The 24465-nt window shown below is 43.3% G+C and overlaps 1 protein-coding gene across 4 annotated transcripts in view; it reads left to right on the top strand.

The window, feature by feature from the left end:
* The window catches only part of gphnb (gephyrin b), a gene marked incomplete at both ends in the record, with an annotated part of 102210 nt that overhangs the window by 74589 nt on the left and 3156 nt on the right, over window positions 1-24465 (top strand). For all 4 annotated transcript variants that reach the window (XM_084000934.1, XM_084000933.1, XM_084000935.1 and 1 more), the window contains 8 exons: window positions 12782-12824; window positions 14615-14752; window positions 18154-18246; window positions 20786-20841; window positions 21450-21569; window positions 21796-21854; window positions 21962-22115; window positions 24164-24285. In XM_084000934.1, the coding sequence (XP_083857060.1) occupies window positions 12782-12824; window positions 14615-14752; window positions 18154-18246; window positions 20786-20841; window positions 21450-21569; window positions 21796-21854; window positions 21962-22115; window positions 24164-24285 (785 nt within the window). The remainder of the gene's footprint in view (window positions 1-12781; window positions 12825-14614; window positions 14753-18153; window positions 18247-20785; window positions 20842-21449; window positions 21570-21795; window positions 21855-21961; window positions 22116-24163; window positions 24286-24465) is intronic.

Below are 24465 nucleotides of genomic sequence, written 5' to 3' on the forward strand. Positions count from 1 at the left end.
CAGTGTCCATTATCTGAGCAGTGAGTTTGATGAGGGCGACTACTGTGAATCTACAGCATTTCAATTAGGAAGGATGGGATGCTCGTCTCCCTGACACTCCCCCCTTTAAAAAGTCAATTTATTATATCGTCTAAAATGTTACTGTTTCACGAGGAACAGTCGGGAATCATCTAATGACTTCAGTAGTAATTCATACTGAGCTTGGCTTTCATGCCAGGTTTTATTTTGTTGGGAATCAATGTGATATTTCTTAATGGATTTCCTAGTGATGTGTCTTTTTTTTCTTTTTTTTTTAGCTGGAAGGCTTTGGGAAGTAAAAAGCTTTGCCAGTGCAGATGGCTGTGTTTGTGTTGTGCATGAATGCAATGCTGTACAGCAGCTGTCTCGGACATAGCACATGAAAAGCATAATGGCTGAGCAATCCCGAATCCTGATCATCTCCCAAAATTTGATCTAACTGCATCAAAATGTCAGAAAATCTATGGGCAACCAGAGGCGAGAACATAAGCTCCTCCCAGCCTCATTAGAGGAGTTAATAAAAGTCTTCATGTGCCTTTTGGCGGAGGCATTGTTATTAAAAGTGCCTTACCACAGCATGAATTAACATGGTCCAATCATGGCCGACCCCAGTAGAGCAGTAATAGGTGATAGAAATATTTTCCTGACTCATTTTATTTCCCGCGGGGTGTCGGTTTTTACAGTGTAATGTGTTCGACGTCTTCTTTGTGCAACATTATGGGATAGAGGGGATGTAAAGTTGACATTTTGGATCAACAATTTGCCGTCTGCATTGATAGCAGGGCTCACTTACAGTACAGAGCCGTGAATGTATGGCCGATGGCTTAAATTAGCACTTTTTTGCTACCATATGTCTTGCACACTTGTGCTTGCGTCCTGGATTAAGACGAGTGCACGCACAGGAATTAGAATAGCAGAGTGGCAGATCATAGTGAAAGGATGTTTTACAGGAGAATATCATAGAAATGCAGATGTGCAGCAGGTATCAGCGGTGGACGTGTGGATTCTCTGCAGCTGAACACAAACACTCACACTCTGCAAACACACTTCAATAACTTGCAGTAAGCTGATGAAACCGACACAAGTGTGGTGGTGTTTCCCTGTGAAACCTGTTCTCCTACTGTTCTGACGGGGAAGTGAAACCCCCCCCATGCAACTCCTACCTGCTGTCCTGACCTTGACCTGTCCTGTCCTGTCCTGTCTCTGTCCGTCATGCCCTTGGCTGCCTTGGCCCATCCGAGATAGTCACACAGAGACCTGATGTCCATCCTGAAAGACAGAAAGACAGACAGAAAGACAGAGGGCACTGTCTTGCTCCACACCGTCAGTCTCTGTGTGCCTCTGTCTGGTCCCCACGCCTCCACCTCCTTGCCCCTGCCCCTGCCCCACCCGCTCCCCTCTGCTCAACCCGGCTTTGGCTCTGTTAACCCTCTTCTCTTTTCCCCTCCTCTCTCTCTCTCTCTCTCTCTCTGTCTCTCTGTCTCTCGTGGCACCAGGCGCGGCTCCCCTCCTGTTCATCCACCCTAAGCATTGCTGAGGTACTCCTGCATGTGTTCTAAATGCATCGTTACGGCCGTCACCATGGCACCGGTTTCTGCTCCCTCCTTTCCTTTCCAAAACTAGGGATGTCACGATTACTTGCTTTCACAATTAATCGCGGTATTAAACGCCACAATTTATTTATCGCAAAGATTCCTAAATACCGTCACTTTCCAAAAAAAAAGATTATGTCGGAAACATCTTGACAAACGTGCGCCAAAGTAAAGGTAAATGCACAGATACTGGTCCATTTACCTCATGTAACATTGAATCGGTAGGAATTTAAAAGTTTGCGTGTCATTTGTAATAAATAAAAAAACAATTAAAATAAACTTAAACATTTGGTAAAGATGACAATTAATTCCCCTGGGGAATATAATTGGTTCTTTATTAATAGATACTTAAAATATTTTGTGTAAAATATTAATGTAATTATTTAGACTATATTAGATTTTACACATAGGCTACATAGTTTTGGGAAATTAATTAATGCATAATAATCGTGATAATCGTAATACCGTGATTATTTCTCTGACAATAATACCATAATACCGTACCAAGAAAATCTATAATCGTGACATCCCTCCTCCAAAACGCACCTCTAACTTCCTGCCTGGCATGATCGCTTCTCCTCACTAAACCCTTCTGTCCTCTTTCCTTCTCTCTCTTGTGTGTGCTGTCCTGCCTGAAACACACCTGCTGTCTCTCTGCTGTTTTGTTTTTATTATTTTATTTCTGTTCCTTCCTGTTTTTATCTTTTTGTGTGTGTGTGGATGTGTTCGTGTTACGTTTTTACTCTGATTTTGTCTTGTAGTTAAAACGTCCTGTTGCCCTCATCCTGGTACAACTTCTGTCTCTAACTCTAACCCCCTTTGCCTTGTTCCCACACTCACACACCCTCTTCAGTAAACACACCTCCATCACTTGGCATCACTCCTCCACTTGCATTTCAACCTCAGACGCTGAAGTTGAAAGATGCTTGAATTATGTATTTGAATGAAACTGATATTGCTTGCACAAACAAAGTGCGTTTCTCTCCTTCTGTTTTACACACCTCAGTTCCTTTAAAGGGGCCTCTCTCACACACACACACACACACACACACACACACACACACACACACAGCAGCTTGTGAACAGAGTAGGTGCTGTATATGTGCGATGCAGCTCCTGTGCTTGTCACTCTGGTCATGGCCCAATGACATGGCCTCAGTTCAAGGGCATGACATAGTGCTGACACTTGTCCGAGGTGATATTGAAATCCATTGATTACCTGTAATTGTACAATGATGTAATGTGGAAGCGAGTTTGGACGTAGATTTAGAAAATAATATATGATGTAATCTCCTTTCCATCATTTTCATTTAGAGGCTTAGAGATAATTCAGAAGTATTTACCTTTTACTAACTGGAAAAGCAGAATCCAATCAACAACATCTTTTTCTCAAAGTAATTGTAATATAATTACTATTTTCTGAACCATATGAGTTACAGTTCAAAACAAACTCATAAACAGATCACTGTAATTGAATTAATCTCAATGATGGGTCAGTGTTTACAGACAATTTTGATTTATCATAGATATACAACATGATTTATTATCATTTGGATTTTTTCAAACTTTAGGTTTAGTTTAGTTTATGTGTTTTGTCTTATTTTCTTCACCTCGACTCTAACATATATTTTGTTTATAGTGTTCATTAACACTGATTCAGTTTCAAGTGAAATCTGCATTTTCATTCTCAGATGAAAAATGCGCAGCTCACTTTGTGTCTCGTGAGTTTGTTTTCAGTATCTGGCCTTAAAAAAAATGCTATCGTTCAATTAATCACTTAAGTGCTGATACAAATTGAATTAAATTACATTTCTGATTTACTCTAAATGACAAAAAAAATAAGATAAGAAACCCCTAAGCGTCACTTTTCTTTTCTGAAAGCAATCGTAATCCAGTTACTGTGCTCCACGCACCATGATGTAAAGTTCAATACCAACCAGGTCACTGTAACTGGATTACTGCAGAGCCATTACATGTAATCTGTTGCTCCCACTCCAGCTCTTCACATGTAGGCAGGGAGAGGCCTTGGGTAGGTCCAGGGGTCAAGCACTCACTTGGATTAACTTGCACACACACACACACACTTACTGAGAGATGTGTCCACACCGTTGCTACTGGAGCTGTCGTCAAATCCACAAACTGGTTCTGTTCTTCATCCATCTTGGGTTCTGTTCTGTTGTTGGTGGTGCTTAGTGTTTTCTAGTTTGCCACATCTTTTGATTTCTAAATTTCCTTTGGTCTGATTGCAGAGTGTGTGTCAGGTTAGTACTGGCTCAGATCTGGAGTATGTGAATATACGTGAGTGTGTGTGTATATGTGTGCGTGCGTGCGTTTGCCTTTGGGTGTGTTTTTGGTGCTTTTACATGCAAATTGATGAAGGAGATTTTGTGCGTGCAAGAGAGTTTTGCCACTAACTGATATGTTGCGTTGATCAGGGTGCGTGTGCATGCTCTATTGCCTGCACATGTGTGAGTATGTGTGTGTGCGTGTGTATGTGTGTGTGTGGCATGAAGGTGATGGAGTGACTATCCTGTGGCTTCCCTCAGGCCTCACGGAGAGAATTCAGGGCTCACCTGGATGAGGTCATCACGCTCAAGTCAAGGTACTCTACCTTGGACCAGGTAAACCCGCTAACCTTCTACCAACCTCTTACCTGTATACTAGCATGCAGGCCACTGGCATCCCACAATGCACCTCACTGCACACCAGTGACAAACACCCAACACACACCCAACACACACACACGACACCAGCAGCTGAAGGAGGGGAGCGCCCTGCTGTAGCATGTAGCACTGGAGCAGCAACAAAAAAAACATTATACACAAAATATGGTGGCTTTGCTACGCAGAAGTGAAAGATATGAGAGAGAAAAAATTAATAAAAACAATAAAAGATGTGCGATAAATCAAAGCAGGTTAATACTGTAAGATCGCAGACCCAGTTTACACCTGCAGTCTGTATCTGGATATCTTATCTGGATTAGAAGGAAACACATGGCACCACGTTTGGAGGTGGTCTAACTCAACTCAGACAGGTGTAGATGCAGCCTGTCCACTTTAACCTTATTCTCAGCAACGAATCACAGGCCTCACAACTGTTTTTCTCTTTCTTAAGCAAGCTTGGCATGTTGTAGATCATGAACTCCTCATAAGTCATTTGCATATTGTAATAATAATCACAATATGGGTTAAAACTGAGATAACATTAACGTTTAATTGCACAGGCCTGATCTGATAATATTATCCAGATACAGATCACATGTCAATATCAGGCATGAATGGGGTCTTAGTCCTGCTCTATAAACAACAACAACAACAACACACATTTCAACACTTTCTCATATAGTGGATTTCTACAGGGGGAGATGTCTGTTGCGTGAGCCATTCAGATCCAGGTCCAGTATCAGTGTGGTGATACTCACGGCAACACGGTGGGAGAAAAAAAAACACAAAAAACAACAAAGTGAGACATGCGATCACAAGTCAGATGAATTTGGATGTTGTTGTTGCCCCTCCCCTCCCCCTTGAGAAGTTGCCCTGTGTATCACCATGTTTAGTGGTCAGCAACATTTCTCCCCCATCGCCTCTTCTCCCTCCTTGAGATCTCCACCCCACCAGCACTCATCCTCTCATCCATCACCCACCAGGTCATCTGATGATGTGATTCGTGTAGCAGTGGCTGGTGAATGATGTTGTGTTGTTTTTTTGTTTTTTTTTACTGCAGAGGATGTGTGTGTGTGTGTGTGTGTGTGTGTGTGTATGTAAATTGTGTGTGTGTGTGTGTGTGTGTGTGATGTTGGGTTAAGAAATGAGACATCGGGCTGCAGTTGGGAAGCCACGAGTGCACCACGATCAGCGGAGAGAGCAGAGGCCTTTGCCGAGACACACACATACGCTTCCCTCGCGCCAGTGTGTCGCTCATCCTCTTTTCCCACTGTTGCCCCCCCCACCCCCGCCCCCCCTCCCCTCCCTCACCTCCTCAGGCTCCGGCCTTCGCTCCCCAGGGAGGACGACTTGGCTCTGGATTGCCACAGTAGCATTTTTGTCCTGCCCTCTACTACTACTACTACCACTCACTCTGTCGCTATCACTCCGGCGTTTTCGTCCTCTGCCATCCCCTCTTCTTCTTCTTCTTCCCCCTTTCCCCCGCTCCGTCCCGCGGCGTGAGGCGGTCGAAGCCGGTTGAAACGAGCCCCCCACCCCACCCCACCCCCCCACACCCTCCTAACCCTGTCACAGCCCCCTCTCAGCCTCACGGCGGACGGATAAATCTTCTCTCTTTTTGCATAATTTGGCTGACAGCTCCTTTGTTTTTGTGCTGAGCTCAGCACTGCGGAGGTTTTTTTTTTTTTTTTTGCATCCCATCATTTCCTGGAGCGGCTCCTTTAGCCGGACGGTTATTGGCCCCATCGATCCCCCCCTTTGCCCCCCCTCACCCCCCACTCACCCCCCAATAGTGGTGGCTCGCTAAAGCCCCTGGGCCACGTGCCTCGCTGACCTGGCCATGCTCACTATTCTGTGTCCGTACCTACACACCGCCACCAACGCCTCCCTCCTCCTCCTCCCCCTCCTCCCCGCTCCCCCAGCCCATTGATCTTCCTGGCAGATCTCCATGACAACCCGTCGTCAGGCTGTTTCCGCTGCGACAATGGGGTTGGCGTGTAGAGTGATCAGCGTTTCTGGCATGTGTTTGGGTATTTTTGTGTGTGTGTGAGTGAGTGTGTTATGTGTGTGCATTCCCAGCATAATGCAACGTGCCATTAAGACCAGTGGACGATCGCAGGCCCGAATCCTCAAGACACACACACACACACTCATACTCACACTCACGCACATACTGTATGTCAGGAGTGACTTTCATCACTTGATTTATTTTTTCGCTCACTGAGGGAGTTTCCAAACCACCTGCTCTCCTTGTCTTTGTGTGTCTGACGTGTGCTTGTGAACATCTGCATCTCTCTCATACGAGCCCATTCTCTTCTCTCACTTTGTTGGTCTCTCACCAGTAAACGAACGAGGGGAGGGGGGGATAAGTAGCAGAGGGTAGAAATAAGTAGAAATGAGTGTGAGAGTGTTTGACAGTCTGCTTTTTTGCATTCCCCTTACCCTTCCTCTTTACGTCACATGAAAACACCCCCATCCTGCCTCCCCGAACCCACCCTCCACATATCCTCCTCACTTCCTAACACACAACCACCAACAACACCAGTCCTACCACAACACCACACACCGACCCGCCACCCCTGTAGCTTTTCCACCGTGTTCATCTCCATATGCAAACTGTCTCCCCCCATGGCTCTCTGATGGTACGATCTTTTCTACTGAGCTATTTTTTGCCATACTGAGGTCTTGTTTTCCACCTGTGTCAGTCTTAGTGTCATCACTCCACACTGCATCAAGGTTTTTTTTTTTTATAGCTGTGTCTCTCAGTTTTGTTTTGTTTTTACGGTGACTGTATATTAACTGCATTAATCCTAATAGCTGCAGGAGAGCTCAAAGATACATTACTATAAAGAGAGAGTCCTATCTATGTGAAACTGGATTAGGAAATAGAAAACTCGTGATTCTTGTGGTTTGTCTTGTGTGTTTAGAGAGACCAGCTAGGTAGTGAGATTGTGATGTAATTGTTCTGCGTTAAGCGTGTCACTTTTTTGTTTATTTTTTTTATTTTAGGTGTCCTCTGTAGTTCTTTTTTAGTAAGGTACACCTTGTACGAAAATGTCCTAGCTGTCGATCGTTAGTTTTCATATGTGCTTTTCAATGTCTGCAAGTTTGATCTGTGTCTTGCTGTAGCTGTATTTAGCTCCCTTAATCCCCCCCACCTTTGTCTTTTTTTCTGTCTTTGTTTTTCTTTCTAAATCATACCTCTCACTCTCTCTCTTTATATATATTTATATATGAAGGCTCTGCAGTTGTGGCACAAATCTCCTAGCAACCACAGCTGGTGCCATCATGGACGTCCACTGGAAAATAGGTTGTGTAAAGAACGGATGAGCCAGAAAAACAGACAACACTGTAAAAATGTAACTGCTCTGATAAGTTGTTGTGATGAGCCATACACTACAAGCAATGTAAATGTTGAAAGTAATATGTAAGTGTAATAGTTAGCAAAACAACAGAAAAATGGGGGGTGGGCCTATTAATATTGGAGGGAAAATGTTGTAGGCTACTGTAGGCCTACTATCATGAGTAGAAATAACATCACTGTCGCATCATAGTGTTTGCTCTTATGTGTAAACAATTTATAACAATAGCTTGGAAATAATTGAACAAACCGCAACATGTTAGCTTTGCGAGCTATAGTCACAACAGTCAGCTGCTATGTATGCTAATGACAAATGCGCCAGCTAACAATTTCATAAAGACATTATGATCAGATGGACTGCAGTATTTACTTTGTTCGTCCATCTACTTGTTGACCCACACACTACAAGCTAATGTTGAAAGTACTGTAGTAGGCCGAGCTAAACTTTGCCTGGTAGCCCTGCGACAGAAAGATCAGGGATACAGCGTAAATAGTAACCCCAGTGGTCACCTGCGGTACTGCAACAACAAAATCACCTGTGACCAAAAAGTAGGCCTATAACAAGAGAAAGATACATTTGACAGGTTAATATCAATATTGTTTTTATGTTAGATCTACTGTAAATATAGGGCTTATTCTTATTTTATGTTTTATATTAAACCAGACCTTGGGGATCTATTATCATGTCATCTAGAAAAGTGATGTTTTTGAACATAACGTTGGTTCAAAGAAAGAGACGCTAATGCATGGGAGCAGCTTTTATTGAAAGAAAAAAATGCACCATCATGGAGGACTGTCTTCGATAATTAATCAAGCCACGCTTAGTTAAATGAATGAAAAAGAGCATGTACACGTTTGATCAGAATGATGTCATCTGGAATTAACGGCAATAATTAGCTGATTAAATAGTTAGATAACATGATAACATTAACTCAACCTACAATTATATTGTAACTTCACTTTGTTGTTACCTCAGGAGAAAGTGATCTTGCAGCAGCCATTAAAAATACAACAGATGACCACCTGCCATACATAAATACATAAACACACATACAGGTAACACTTTATTTTAAGGGGTCCTTGTTCCTGTGTATCTACCTAATTAATTACAGTGTAATTACCTATGTAACCGTATGTAATAACATGTACTTACATTGTAAATACATAGTGTATTTTGGTGTACTTACAGGTCCTTGTTACACTTGTAATAAGAAATCCTTGTGCAAAGAGAGAGGCCACTTTGGCATTTCTTATTACAAGTGTAACAAGGACCTGTAAGTACACCAAAATACACTATGTATTTACAATGTAAGTACATGTTATTACATACGGTTACATAGGTAATTACACTGTAATTAATTAGGTAGATACACAGGAACAAGGACCCCTTAAAATAAAGTGTTACCTTAGAAACTTAAAAAAAAAAAAAAAAACTATCAGTCATATTGTGATCAGCTGTACATCATCGTTACCCAAGACACCTCCAGTGTGGCTGCATTACAGTAAGCCACCTGAAAAAGCCCCCAAACTCTTCACCTCTTCATCCCTCCTTTTCTCTCTCTTTCAATCTGTATCTCAGTTCTCTCCTCGCTGCTCCTCTCCCTCCTCCTCCTCCTGCTAGGGCTGCTTGTTGCAGTGGATGCCGTCTGTCAGTCAGTCTGTCTGTCTGTCTGTCTGTCTGTCTGTCTGTCTGTCTGTCTGTCTGTCTGTCTGTCTGTCTGTCTGTCTGTCTGTCTGTCTGTCTGTCTGTCTGTCTGTCTGTAGTGTTGTGGTTGCCGGGACAGATGCACTGATGCCTGTGATTCGATGCTTTATCTCCACTAGCTCCAGTGTAGGTTGGAGGGGCTTAAAGATGATCGCAGGAGGACCTTCAGCTCTCGAGTAACTATCCCGCCCCCCCTCCCTCCCCCTCTTCTTCCCCCAACCCCACCTCCCCCACCTCCCCCACCCGCCCCTTTTTTGCCCTTCCTTCACCCTCCTCCGAGGAGCGCGCAAAACAAACGCCCCGCTCTGTGCCCCCCCCTCTCCCCCTTCCTTCCTCTCCCCTCTTCCCACCCCACTCTCCCCCCTTTCCTCTCTCCCTCCTCGCTTGCCCAGCTTCTTCTTCTTCTCTCTCTTTCTTTCTCTTTCTCTTTTCTCTGTGTGTCTCTCTATCTATCTGTCTGTCGTTCACCCTCTGTCCGGTCTGTTAGGATTCTTCCTCTTCTCTTCTCCGTCTCCCACGCACACTATCTCTCTTGTCTCTCCTCGTTGTTCGTTCTTTCTGTCTCTTGTCTCTTCTTTCTCTTCCTCCATCTGTCTATCTCTGTCTCTGTCTCTCCGGTTAACATGCTCTGCTTTTCAGTAGCTATGTCTGGTGTGCTGGATGTCTGTTTAGTAGATGCCATCAGGCCGCTCTAGTGGTCTTTATTGTTTTTGTTTTTTGTTGTTGTTCTTCCTGTTTTCCCTCCTTTCTGCTATGTCTCGGCTCTGTAGTTTTAGTGAAGTCTGTCTAGTCCGTGCTTCCTGTTTTCGTTTCGTTTCCTTTATTTCCTTTCCGGGCTGTGGGACCACATCATGCTGATCCTCATCCTTCCACTCCCCCCTCTCTCTCTCTCTCTGTCTCTCTACCTGTCTAACTACCTGTCTTTTTTTTCTATCTCTCTGTCTCTCCATCCCTTCTCTCCCACCATCCCACTCCCAAACCACCCACCGACCCACCCTTGCCCGCCCAGCCAACCTTCCACTTCCCATCTCCCACCCTCTTCACCTTGGCTGTTTGGTGCCCAGTGGTGTCGCAAGTTATTAGCCTCTATAGCTATAATGGCGGTGAGGGAGGGGAGGAGAGAGAAAGGGGTGGGCGGGCCGGTTGGGTGGGTAAAGAGAGACCTTCACCTTCACCATGGGTGTTTCGGTTCTCCATACACCACACACTGCCCCCACACCCGACTTATGCGACATACAGTATACCACCTCCAGGTCACAGAGGTCACTGAGACGCAGCAGTCGCAGCAAACGGAAGGGAGGAGTGAGTGAAAGACGTGTCAGACGCCGACAGATAACGACGGCATTAGTAGCAGTCATGTCAATCAACACATTTAGATATAAAGGTATAGATCCACAGTCAGGCCAGCGACAAACAGAGAACTAAACACAAACTCTCGAAAATGTGAGAATGATGCCCAGTTGACATTCGGCCCAGTCGACGCCTGCTTTAAAGCTCAAAGACTAAATTCAAGTAACTGCCCTCAATTCTTATACAGACTGTAAAACTCTGGCATGGAAGTTCATTTCGGCTGAATTTATGTACTTCCGCTGCACCCAGTTCATCCGACTGGGCCTATATTTGCGTAGGTGTACAAAGGATAATGATACTCCTACTCTGTGCCAAACGTACAGCCTGATAAACTGCAGCCTGTGATTCTCTTTTACTCACTGAGTCTCTCCCTCAAGGCTGAACTTCCCAAAAGCATGTTCATACCCTTAACACAGCGACTTCCCGCTATTGAAGCATCTCAAACATCAACGTGCATCAATGCCCTGTTAGTTTTGTGTAAATACCTCAATTAAAATCACGCTCAGCAGGAGGTTTGGCAGCCGCTCCGTGCGCCACTTCTTCTTGGCAGTTGTTGCCTACTGTACAGCCTCTTGCTTTCATTCATCACCAACGTTTTGCACTTGAAGAGTAACTTAACGCTCAGATGAAAAAGCAGCGTTTCATTGTTGTCTCTCCCGTTCCCACACACCCAGGAGTGTTTTGTTTTTTTTGGGTGTGGACAGAGGTGTGGGCAAGTTAAACAGGTGAAGAGCTGTCAAGTTACTCTTTGAAACAATGTGCAAACTAAATAGAAGTAGTTTCTGCTGAAATTTATATGATGCTTTTAAACTGGAAGCAGGTGCTGTTCTCTCAACTAAAAGCTTTGACATGACAGCTATGTCCAAATTTCATACCATATACAAAACTTGGGACAGGTTTTTCTTGAGTTATGTGTAGTGTGTTCACAGCGGCAGTATAAAGTTATTGTCTCAGTACACATTGCACAAAGGGAAAAACAAATTAAAATGAAAATAGCTCCAAGAACATCTCAGAAAACAAAAGGGAACTACAGAAAGATCCCAACCCAAATACTGAAGTTCTCGATTGGCCCACAGAAATCCTGTAAAGAATCATTATGTTATGACGATTCATACTGTATATGGTCAGTATATGATATGGAACAGGGACACAGCAGTTATGGCAGGTGTTTGATTATAGTTAAAACCACTCCCACCCAGAAAGAAGCAGGGTTTTATAGGAAATTTGGTCATAATCTGGGGGGGAAAAACTGTAAATGTGAGATTAGTGAAGTGTTTTTCACTTGTTTCCACTATAACACTTATTAGTTGGTGCTACTTTAATTTCCTGACCTCCATTCACTCACTGTTTTGGACGTGACAGAGCTGTGGTCTTAAGATGGTTTTGGGAAACTCAGCCCACTCAGTTTTTGTTTAACCCACTCTGCTCTCCTCCCATCCTTGCCATAGATTATACATAGTTAAGCGCTATAGTGCAGCTGCCATGCAGCATCAGCGATTTTTCCACAGTAACCTCACCGTTCTGCACCACATCTGAACAGCCACTATCTATAACTCCGACACTACATCTCCACTACATTTGATGTCACACTGTAGCACAGTTAATACATCTTGTTATGACCTTGTGATACGATATTGTCACTCTGTATGTTGTTGCCTTTGTCCGTAATATTTTAAGTGCTTTTAATCTTTTTTAACGGTTAGCGTGACCCCTGTCAGTGCATTGCATCAGTGTGAATATCACCTGTGATAACGTCGTCGTCGATGACGTCGTATAGCGTACAGTAAGTGACGATAATGGTAATGCAGGAGATGCAGCCATCTCCCCAACAGCAGGACAAAGTGCACAGTGTAGTGTGACACGGCTCTTGCCAATGCTTCTGACTTGTTGTTGTATAAACAGCTTCTCATCTCAAGCATGTCAAAAGAGCTGCTCGGTTTATCTCAAATTACCACCACCTCTGCTCTCTCTCTCTCTCTCCGTCTCTCCCTCCCTCCCTCCCTGCCTCCCTCCTTCTCTCCCTCTCTCTCTCTCTCTTTCTCTTTGTCTTTGCCCTTCGTCTTTCGCTCCCAATCGCTCCCTCCATCTCTAGGTGCAGTCACGATGCAGCAGCAAAGAAAATATCCTAAGATCAAGTGAGTACTAAGCTCCCAATTGAAACGCACTCCCTCTTCTGTGTGTCATATCTGTATGTCACCAAGTGTACTCTCTCAAACACACAGAAATAGATTTTAAATGAGCATGTGATGTGACAATGCGAGCATGGTTTGTGTGTTCGGCTGTGTGTGTATATATGTGTGTTGTGTTTGCACGTCTGTGTGTTTGTGTGTGTGCCTGTGTGTGTGTGTATGTGTGTGTGTGATGTTTTGCCAGAGGTTGTTAAGCCCCATGTTAAGCATCAGAATATGCTGTTGAAGCGTAAGTGTATGTTTAAAGGAGAGAAATTGGGTCAAGGGAAATCAAAGCACAGCGCCCATTCTTCGCTGTGAGGCAGAGAGGCAGCGGCAGAGCGAGGCAGAGGGAGATAAAGAGAGAGAGAGAGAGAGAGAGAGGGAGTGAGAGAGAGAGCAGATTACACATTAGTTACACCTTGCTTTGTTCCTTTTACCTTTGGAATTATTAGAGAGGTATTATTAGACCAACATGGCTGCTATCGAGCACCTCTGTCATCCAGCCGGGATCCTCAGCTTCTGCAAACAAACACAACTATTTCCTGCCAATCCCTCTTCATAGCGTTTAAATTGTGTTATTGCACATATATATACGCATATGCACCAAAAAAATAAAAAGAAATAAATCATGTTAATCCACTTGTCTTGGTGATATTAGTGGGGAAACACATTAGATTACATATGTTTATTTATTGTGCTATTTGTGCATTTCATGTCTTATGTTTGGGGAATTTGCCCTTTACTGCTACAGCTGCAGAGCCAGTGTGCTCAGATCAGCTCCAACGCCTTAGTGGATTTTTTTTTTTTTTCTGGTGGCTCTTGGGCTAAAAGAAATTTCTTTTTAAATGCTGTTTTTTGTCTCCAGAGATAGTTGAGTGGTTTAGCTGACTGCCTTTTTGGAGCCACATGTTATATCTCCACTGTCCTGGGATTGAGTCCCAGTAGATTTCTCTCTCTCTCTCTCTCTCTCTCTCTCTCTCTCTCTCTCTCTCTCTCTCTCTCTCTCTCTCTCTCTCTCTCTCTCTCTCTCTCTCTCTCTCTCTCACGTCTTTTGCTGTCATCTTTCAAAAACAGCTAAATTAAGAAAAAACATGTTGGGAAAAAAAAGCGTGAGTGGCCTGTGCTCAAAGTCTTGGGTTAAAAAGAAAGCATGGCTTTAGACATTTAAAATTACAGGATATAGTGTGTGTTAGTCCTCTTTTCTTTTTCTTTTTTAAAACAAACTCAGTCAAAGATTTTCTGATCTTCTCGAGCATTTATGTGAAAAATGCGCTCTCTATCCTCAGCGTAGCGCACTATGTTTACACCATTTCATTTCAGTGTCTTTAATCTATGTGTAAAATTCTTTTAAAAGAAAAATATGTATGTCCATAGACGTTCATACATTATAGAATAACACATTAACAGCTGTCAGACAACAAAATGATGATGATTCATGCATTGTAATTATGGAATATTTAATCTTTTTGATGCACCAATAATGTTCCTGTTATAGTGGTGTATGATCTATGTAAAAATGATTTCATCTTATTCATTTACATAAAAAAATGAACTCTCAAATATTAATACCAGTGTTGTCCATGGGCTCTATTAGGTGTTTATAACGCAAGAAATAGTGATTGACGGACAGATGGAGTGATATGAGACACAGCGCTGCATATGTGCCGTCACTATTTTGGGATGTGGTTTGATTTGTGCGATGACAGTGAGTGTCATGACAGGGAATGTGACGCTAACGCCGCCTGTCTTCTCAGGTCACAGTGCAGTGGACATCACCAAGGTGGCCCGGAGGCACCGCATGTCCCCGTTCCCCCTCACCTCCATGGACAAGGCCTTCATCACTGTGCTGGAGATGACCGCTGTCCTGGGCACTGAGATCATCAACTACAGAGGTGAGGAGGACAGCAGATGTTTGATTCCCTCCTCCCCCTCTCTTCCTCCTCCTCCCTTTAAACCGTCATGCTGCCGAGCAAACAAAAGAACCCACGAAGAACGATTTCCCCTGCAGACAAATCCGCCTCACAAGCAAACACAAATGCCCCAGATTTGTTAATCTTGCCCCTTGACATCTCCAATTTACCTTCCCATTACATCTGCTGACATCAGCGGCCGAGCCTGCTGGGATGTCGAGGTATCACACCTTTCAGATCGATGCTGCAAAATGCGCTCGCTAAGTTCACATGACAGCGTTTAAGCGCTCTCTGTCCGCGGCCGGACACCTTACTGAATCAGCAGCCCCTGTCCGCAGGCCACACACACTAACACACACACACACACACACACACACACACACATATATATGTATATAATCATGGCTACAAAGAAGCAGCCCCTCCATATACTGTACTGTAGATCCATATGCCCTGTGTGAACCACCCATGCATGTATCTATTTCACAGCACACAACACTTTATGTTTTAAAACCGTCACACAATTTTATGTTGTTCTGAAGCTCCTGTCTAGTTTCACCTTCACCCTAAATGAAACCATGGAGTCTGTTCACTTTCTTCACTGTGTTTTTTTTATGTTGAGGAACATTTATGGAGCAGAGTGGGAGAAAATCTCTGGAATCTCCATCAGCCTTGAACCTATATCCATATCCAGCTTCACACACCTTGGCCATAAGATCACTGTTCTGTTTCCTTGAGACAGTCTTGGGGAGTACAAATGCAGCTGAGCTTAACTATATTTTACATTCACACACGCTGTAGCTCGTAATTCCTCAGTTATAGTTCCACAGTTCCTCTTATTATTCTCTTAGGTCTTTCTTTTTTTTATTAATTGGTCGCAATTGTTGTGAGTGTGTGTGGCGGTGAGGTAGAGTTGTTTTATTTGGTATTTTATTGCTTTTATTCTGTATATCACTTTGATTGCCTGTGCTATACATAAGTATAGTATATAAGTCTATAGTAATTTTATGGAAGTAACAGGAAAAATAGACTTTATTCTTGAACCATTTTGGATTTTTCTCTTTTTTTCCCCATAAAATTGCCCATTTCAAAGACTTGCATTTAAATAAGCGTCCTTTAAGTCCCAGTATTTCACTGAATGAGGTGCCACAATCATGACTAAGCCCATGACCCATTCATTCATTTTAATAAGAAGATTTTACAGTCTTATGAACTGGGTGTCTGGCTGGTGTGACTCACCTGCAAGAACACAAGGAACATGAGTCACCAACACAAAGTTAGTAACACATGTTGCTCAGAAACAAACTTGCAATTATCATGTTTCCTTGCTACTTTGAAGCTGCTGTAATCAAAGCTTCTATGTTTACCCTGGATCAGTGATGGTGTCAGTTCGTAATGATAAACCAGTGTTAGTTAATGACCCAACTGCAGCTTCACAAAGCATTTCAGCACCTTCGAGCTCTTTGTTTTGGTTTTACATCCGACAGCCGTACTGTTCTGGCCTTCCCAACCTTCCCAGAAACAAACTGCAGAAAAACAAAGTTAGATACAACTAGTGAACATATTGCAGAATGGAAGAAGTTGGAGGAGAGAAAAACTGAGCTACAGAAGAATAAATATTGGGCTTGTTGTTGTTGTGTGGCCACAAACATGAATCCAATTGAATGTGGGTGCCTGCAGCTGTAATACACATCCATTTTTAGTCTTTGTAGTTGCAGGTTGTTTTTAATAAGAATTCCCCTTGATTCAGTTAAATGTGCTTTAATGCACCTTAGTAGTTTGAGGCTTGTCGTATGTACATGTAGGTCTGAAACGACATGCACACAGAGGTTTAGTTGAGCACCTGAGGGTCTAGTCATCCTTCTGGTAGAGCGGCCTGAGCACCGGAGGAGGATGACACACAGCCAGGCTTCAGGCCAGAGGGGAAAACACGCACTCTTTAATTCACCTCTGAAGACGAGGCGGCGAGGGCTGAGGGCTGAGTGAGTGGGGGCAATAATGGCCTGTGGCGCACACGACTTCTAGATCAATGATGGTAGATGGAACACTCTTTCTTTTCCCAAGTGTAAAGTGATGTTTCATGTTTGTGGGGAAAAAAGAGGAGGATGCACAGGAGCACAGCTGGAAGGAGGACGGAGAGAGATAGGGACGAGAGGAAGAAGGGATTTAAGAGATGAAATATTTAGACAGACATGAGCTGGAGCAGCTCCCCTGCTGGATTAAGATGGATCTGCACATGTGTGTGTGTGTTTGTGAATGTGTATCATATCATAATGTGTTACTGGGTGTAGATGCTGTATGTTTTGCATATCATGGGACATTAAATTAAGGTAAAACATTTAAAGACAAGCAAGAAAAAACATAACCATATCGCCCAAAATGTCAACACTTCCTTTAAACCTGGTCTATCTGTGATTTAAGTCCTCGTTTTGTAACCTTTTTAAAACCTGGACAGACTGTAAGCGACGTGCTGCAGATGCATCTGTTCAAATACACACTCTGCCTTTCTGCAACAAGACATCACCTCTGTTCTATTTATATGCACGACTCAGCCTCAGCACATGGTTTAACAAGCTGTTTAAGTAGCAGCTTGGACGGAGTAAGATACATCTCAGACGCAATGATGCTGCTGACTTTAAAAAAAAAAAAGAAAAGAAAAGATGTAAGGGTCGGACATGTGTGAGCATGTGTGTCTTCCTCTGTGACTGAGATGCATTATTTACAGCAGCTTGTCATGACCGGCATCTAGTAAGCTGATGCGTGTGTGTGGGCGTCGGTCTGTGCATCGCATTTTGCCTTCAACTTCATTGATATCAAAGCTTAGATCTTCATATTAACACCCACATAATCATAGCATAAAGGCTCAGAGAGATGCTATATATAGCCACACAGCAGCTTAAGGTATTTTAGTGCCAGGATTTCTCTCTTCCACCCACTCTGCCCATGTCTTTTTCTGTCTTTCTTTCCTTCTCTCACTCTCTCTGAGCTATTGTTCCTGTGCAAGTTTTTTAAGTGGTGAAGAAAATGTGGATAAGGACACTTGCAAGCCTCCACTCGCTGCATGTGAATCAGTAGCCGAAATAGAAAGGGAGAAAGTGTGTGTCTTATGTGTGTGTGTTCATGTGTGCTGGTCAGGTGGTGAGTCATGCAGAGAGATCCTGATGCATGGTGTCACACTCTGTCTCTCTTTAAAACACATACACATACACACACCTCGGGCGCACATGTCTCTCTGGATTTTAATCCGAATCAGATCCACTCTCTCTCTCTCTCTCTTTCTCCAGCTGTCGCTCTTTCTCTTCCTCTGCCACCCTTCACATAGCCTCCTCCTCCTCCTCCTCTTCCTCCTCCTCACACCCATGTTCTTCCTCTTCCTCCCACAGATGGGATGGGTCGAGTCCTGGCTCAGGACGTTTATGCCAAAGACAACCTGCCACCCTTCCCTGCTTCTGTCAAGGATGGTTATGCTGTGAGAGGTAAGTGAGGCAGATTATGGCAGGTGATGTAAAACATGTTCCTCTCTTCCTCTTCTTCATCTTCTTCTCTCAAACTCTCGCTGTCTGTCTCACTGTCTCTAATCACATTAATTCAAGTTTTTATGACACCAGGGTCAATTTTGCTGAAACAAATTTAGATAAGACACAAAAGTGTTGATGTTGAAACCTTAAAAAAGGATCAACTTTATTTATATAACACCGTTCTGAACATCTTAAGTTACAAGATGGATGAAATAAAGTAAAGACAAGAAGGGATCAACAACAACACAACAAAACCAAAAGAGACGGTAAAAATCCTCTGACCCGTGATATTTAAAGAGACCCCGAGGAGTTTATATCTGGTTATAAAAGAGTCTCATATGAATGTGGATGTATCTACGTTACCCACACTTGTTAATGGGTCCATTTTTTATAAATATATAATTTTGTCTTTATAGTTATTTTGATCTAATTATTTAGTGGTCGACCCGCCCAGCATTTCCTAGTTTTGGTTTCCCCGGACGCTGCCCGGTGGGTCATGGGAATAACCCCACCGGATCGCTAGTCGGCATCGTTTATGGTCGGAACTACGACAGTATCTGAACGTCTTCCAACCTTCGATTTTCTTTCTTGATTAATGTAAACATTCTTGGCAAATGTTTTCGCTTTCATCCGTCTTGTGCCGGTCCAAGAATTTCACCGTGCATGCAGAGGCTCATGGGAAATGTAGTGTGAAAAAACACTTTGCTTTCCGAAACTCCTCGTAGTCCCTTTAAAAACAGTTAAAACATGAATAATCCCATCAGAGGAGCTCATACCTGCACTTTTGATAATATATTGTTATGTGTCCTAAAGATGTAAGCAACAGATCTTGGGATGCTAAACTTCCTGTTGATCTTTACTACCCAGACAAGCTACGTTTCTAATTGGTGCAACCGGATCCAGTTTACCGTTGTGACTGCAGAGTCACTGCTGTCATTCCTTGTGAGGAAGTTGCGGCGCGTACAGTACAAGAAGCTGAGGGACTAACGAGGCCAGTGTGTCTTTCTTCCTACTTAAATGTCCTGACTGTCCCAGTTAGACATGAACAGGACACTGGGGCAGTGGGGAATTGCCTCAGGAGCAATGTAAGGGCTTCTTCTTCCTCCTCTGAGCTCTGCATTATGGGAAATAGGATCTGTGAGGGCGTGGGGTGTTGGTTCTGCTCCAGGAGGAAATAAACGACAAAAAGGTAGAAATCAAACTGCTTAGGTTTCACCTTTGGTCAGGGAAGTGGCTTTCAACTCCTGAGAGTGGTTTTCTAGTCGGTTCCTCTGCTGGTCAGTAATTCAGAGACTGGGAGTCCTGGAGGGCAGCGAGGGGCCCTGGTACCCCGGAGAGCAGGGTGGCAGCTTGTTGCCTCCAGGCGGTTCAAAAACTCTTGCATATAACATCTGCTGTTGGCTCCTGCTGATGGAGTAGGAGGAGCAGAACACCACAGGTCTCTCTGGATTTTATACATCTGTCCTGAGGGCCTGGCGCCTGTCGAGGCAGACATGTGCAGATTTTAGAGAGTTTAGGTCTTTGCCTGTGGGTGTGGAAGGAACCAATAACCTATTGCTATCTACAGAAATAGAGCAGGTTTGTTTATGCTCTTGTACCGAGCTGCAACATCCATGTTTCTCTGACTCTGGGATTTTTTTTAAAAAAACAAAAAAACACACGCTTACTCAGAATGAACCAACTTTGGTTTGTCTACTAAATGGGTTAAGTGAGTTGAGTTTCTAGCCGGAGGCCTCGTGGTGCCAAAGAGTGTGTCGTCTCCCTCTAGTGAGAGCATCACCAGGTGTAACAGTAGAGAAGAAATAAACAGGTGTCTTTCTGTGATGAGAGAGTGATGCAGTGTGGACAGGTTGGAGTCTCAGAGCTTTGAAGGGAAAACACTGATGGTTTGAAATGGTGAAAATCACTTTTTATCAGAAAAAAACAAAAACGTCCAAACAGTTTGTAACTCCAGAGCAGCAGATATTTGTCGGAAATTAGTTTTTTTTTTAAGTGTTTCACCAGGAAAACAGTGGCCAGTGACAATTCTGGGAGCATTTGACTATGTGTTAGCTCATAAAATAAAAGTTTTCCACTAAACGAGACATTTTACAGAGTCAAAGTAGATTGTAAAGTTTCTTCCCTGGTCTCTTAACAAGAATGCGACAGGACAATCAAAGCTGCTTCTGTTTTGCTTTTGGCTATTCTGCTGTACCAAACACTAAACGTATGGTCCGTGTTCACTTTATGGATGTAGTGCATGATTAAAAAAATAAATGCATACAGAGGAGAAATGTCTAACTATATGATTGATGATTAGTCCTGTGACCATTTGATTTAAAGCACATAAGATGTCAAAAATGTCCCTCTGCTTCTGTTTGTTCGCTCCATGGCGCACTGAGATGAAATGACTCAACTAAATGACACACTCCTACGCGCACACACACATATTTGCAGTAGCACACACACACACACACACACACATGTGTAATGTTATTAAATCTTTCTTTTATTTTAGCGGCTGACGGCCCAGGCGACCGCTTCATCATCGGAGAGTCCCAAGCTGGAGAGCAGGTGCGTCAACGCCCACTTCAACACTTGGACACACATGTTCTCTTTCACTCACAAAAAGACCCTAACACACACACACACGCACACACAATCGGTAACAATCACTCTCACGTAAAAACACCCACTCAACCTGTATATGAAAATAAAGTGCTCCACTCTTGTCCTTCACCTCGTGCCTTGACCAGCTGTAATTGCACACCAGTGTGTTCCCTGAGAAGGTGATGAAAAGCTCTTCACCCCAAAGCAGGACTAGAAAGTCAAAGTGCTGCCAAACTCTAAAACAGATTAGACCTCTGAGACAAGAGGAGGCTACAGAGATTTATCGACTGCCCTGACATCGACATCGTGTCTTGACCAAAATCAGCACAAATGCAAACATGCACTCCATACAGTCCAGACCGAACTCTTTATATACAGTTTGTTTGTTTTTGTTCAAAGCTGTCATGAGTCTTCACTCAGTTTAATTTTTCACTTCACTTAAGCTCCGAAGCTGAAAAAAAGACACCTTGCAAACTTTTGCAGGACTATCAGTGTGCCATGATTTATCCTAAATTTTAATTTTAATTAAATTTCAGTCTTATATTTTTGTCCGCTGTGTGTCCCCTGAACAGCCCACCCACACAGTGATGCCTGGCCAGGTGATGAGGGTGACGACAGGCGCTCCTATCCCCTGCGGGGCCGACGCTGTGGTCCAGGTGGAAGACACCGAGCTCCTCCGAGAGTCTGAAGACGTAAGATCAGAAGAGTTTGTCTCGTGTTTACCTCCACACACACTGGGGTGTAGCCTCGATATTATAGTAACTAACTACTCCATAGCAACTGCAAATGGGTTGTGTTTAGCCCAGAGATGGATGGGAATGGATGCATAATGAATCTTGCTCCAGCACAATCACTTGGGTCTGATGGGAAACTGTCTGTTCACTGTGATGTGTCTGACAGCTGCTTTTTATCTTCCAGGGCACAGAGGAGCTGGAAGTACGAATCCTAGTACAGGCTCGTCCAGGGCAGGACATCAGGTTAGTGTCTTCTTCTGATGGTTACTGTAAGAAAAAATCTGAATCATTTTCTAACAAATACTGCAGATCAGTTTTTAATTGCACTGTGTCTGCTCATTCCTCCCAAGGCCTATCGGTCATGACATCAAGCGTGGAGAGTGCGTGCTGGCAAAGGGCACCCACATGGGCCCATCTGAAATCGGCCTCCTGGCCACTGTCGGAGTCACAGAGGTGGAGGTCCAGAAATTCCCTGTGGTGGCCGTCATGTCCACAGGAAATGAGGTGAGCTTTGAAGGGATAGTTGAACATTTTGCCAAATTGGCCCATTGCCATAATCCCTATAGTCTTAGCAGTAGGTTTGTTACCTTTAATTGTCGGTGCAAGCTATTTTTAGAACGGCGGAGCAGAGCCGCGAGCTGCTCAGAGCTACGCTACGGAGGCTCATGGGATTTCTTGGTTTCCCTCATCAAACTCATCAAATACACAATGGTGGACAAGTTGTGACCTGCACATTCACCACGCTATGAGATAATAACAGAACGATACCAGACAGAGTTGTTTTCGTGGCAAATACAGAGACTGTTTGCCGAAAAACTGCCCCCGACAGGAACGGTTTTGCATGAATTTACCTCTAAAACAACTCTGTCTCGTAACTTTCTGTTATTATCTCATAGCGTGGTGAATGTGCAGGTCACAACTTGTCCACCAGAGCGTTTTGGAGTTGTTGGATTGTATATTTGATGAGTTTGATCAAATCAGCTTCTGTAGCGTAGCTCTGAGCAGCTCGCGACTCTGCTCCGCCGTTCTAAAAACAGCTTGCACCGACAATTAAAGGTAACAAACCTACTGCTATGACTATAGTGATTATGGCAATGGGCCAATTTGCTGAAATGTTGAACTAAGAAGAAAACATTATGTTCATTTGGGAAATTACCTTATGCACTCACCTCAATAAAGATACAGTGCATTGTTATTTTTAGTCTTTGCCACAGAGTTTCGGCCTCAGCTGCAGAGGGTACAGCAGTGAACCATGTTTGCTGACGGTGCACCTCGGTCATATTTATGCACAATTAACACTGTTTGCTTTGACTGTGGACACAACACTCAGAAGTGAGCGCGCGCTCATCTGTTTCATGTGTGCTTTCATGTGTTCGTCTGTGACCGGGTGATTTACATTTATTCGTTTTCTGTGCAATTAACACGCAGTTTAAAATTTGATGGGGTGTGTAACTTTCGGGGAGATCGTCAGCAGACACTAAATGCCCATAACACCTTGTTCTCAGCGCCGTGCAGATATATTTAAAGTATGTATAAATCAGCCGTGAGTCACCTAAACCGTGGCCACATGCCAAACCTGCGAGGTGGAAGACTCATGTCTCCTTCTTAAAGCGAGTCTAATGAAATGGAGGCTATAGCTCAGATATGATGCAGTAGAGATATAAGAAGAACATAAAATATCCAACTTGCTGCTTGGAATTGAAAGTATATACCTATACACATAATACATCTGTCTAGAAACCCACTATAAACATGCAAATTTAGTTTCTTCACCTTGAAAAAAGGGAGTGTTCAGATTCACGCATTATACAGTTTGATGATTCACATTATTCCAAAACATAACTAAAGCACATTACACACATACTGCATTTAGTCATGTTAAGTTGTTGTTTTTTCTGTAGGGCTGCAACTATAGCCTATTTTCATTATTGATAAATCTACTATTTATCTGGATGAATGACTTGTTGATCATTACGCTCATTTAGTCAATAAGAAAAGAGGAAAACTGACTGAGATCTTCATTTGCTCATCTCTCTCCACCAGTTCAAACCCCACATTTATTCAGTTTATTTATATCAGTTTAAAAAGAAGCAAATACAACATTTTCAATCAATGAATACACCGATCATTTAATCACAATGTGAAAACACAAGCATCAACGAATCTGTGATGTCAATGCAACACTTCAGACAGTGTTTACTCCACTCAGTCAGAAGTGTTGTATGATATTTTTAAACTGAGTAACATCTTTGGCAATCGCTGTATTGGCCTATTTTTCAGAATCACTTGGTTCCAGGAACAGAACAGGCTAAATACAGTAATAATGTGATAGTAAACCAAGGCTGGTTCTGCCAACAAGCATCTTAGCCCCTCGTCCCCCAGCTCAACAATTATTCCGTTCCCCACCAAAAGAGACGCTACGAATATTTACTGACTTATGTTTATTAAGTCTTAGCTGATTTTTACTGACTTAAAAATAGGGATCAGTGGCTATTCAGTAGTATAGAATGGGTTTTTGATGTTTTTGTTTTCTCCGATTGTTGTCTTGGAAGCTGCTGAACCCAGAGGACGACCTCCATCCTGGGAAGATCAGGGACAGCAATCGCTCCACCCTGCTGGCCACCATCCAGGAGCACGGCTACCCCACTATCAATCTGGGCATCGTGGGAGACAAGTGCGTCTTCACTTCAAATTTACTAAGTCATAAACATTTCCACACCTCCAATATCATGTCCATCATCTCTCTATTTTTTCTTCCTATCCTAAATCTAGCTCTCTATTTTCTTTGACCTTCCATCATTTGCTCTCCTGCGATTTGGTTTTTAACATCTGTTTGTGTGTGTGTGTGTGTGTG

Source organism: Trachurus trachurus, assembly GCF_905171665.1.
Source record: "Trachurus trachurus genome assembly, chromosome: 24".
Lineage (NCBI taxonomy): Eukaryota > Metazoa > Chordata > Actinopteri > Carangiformes > Carangidae > Trachurus > Trachurus trachurus.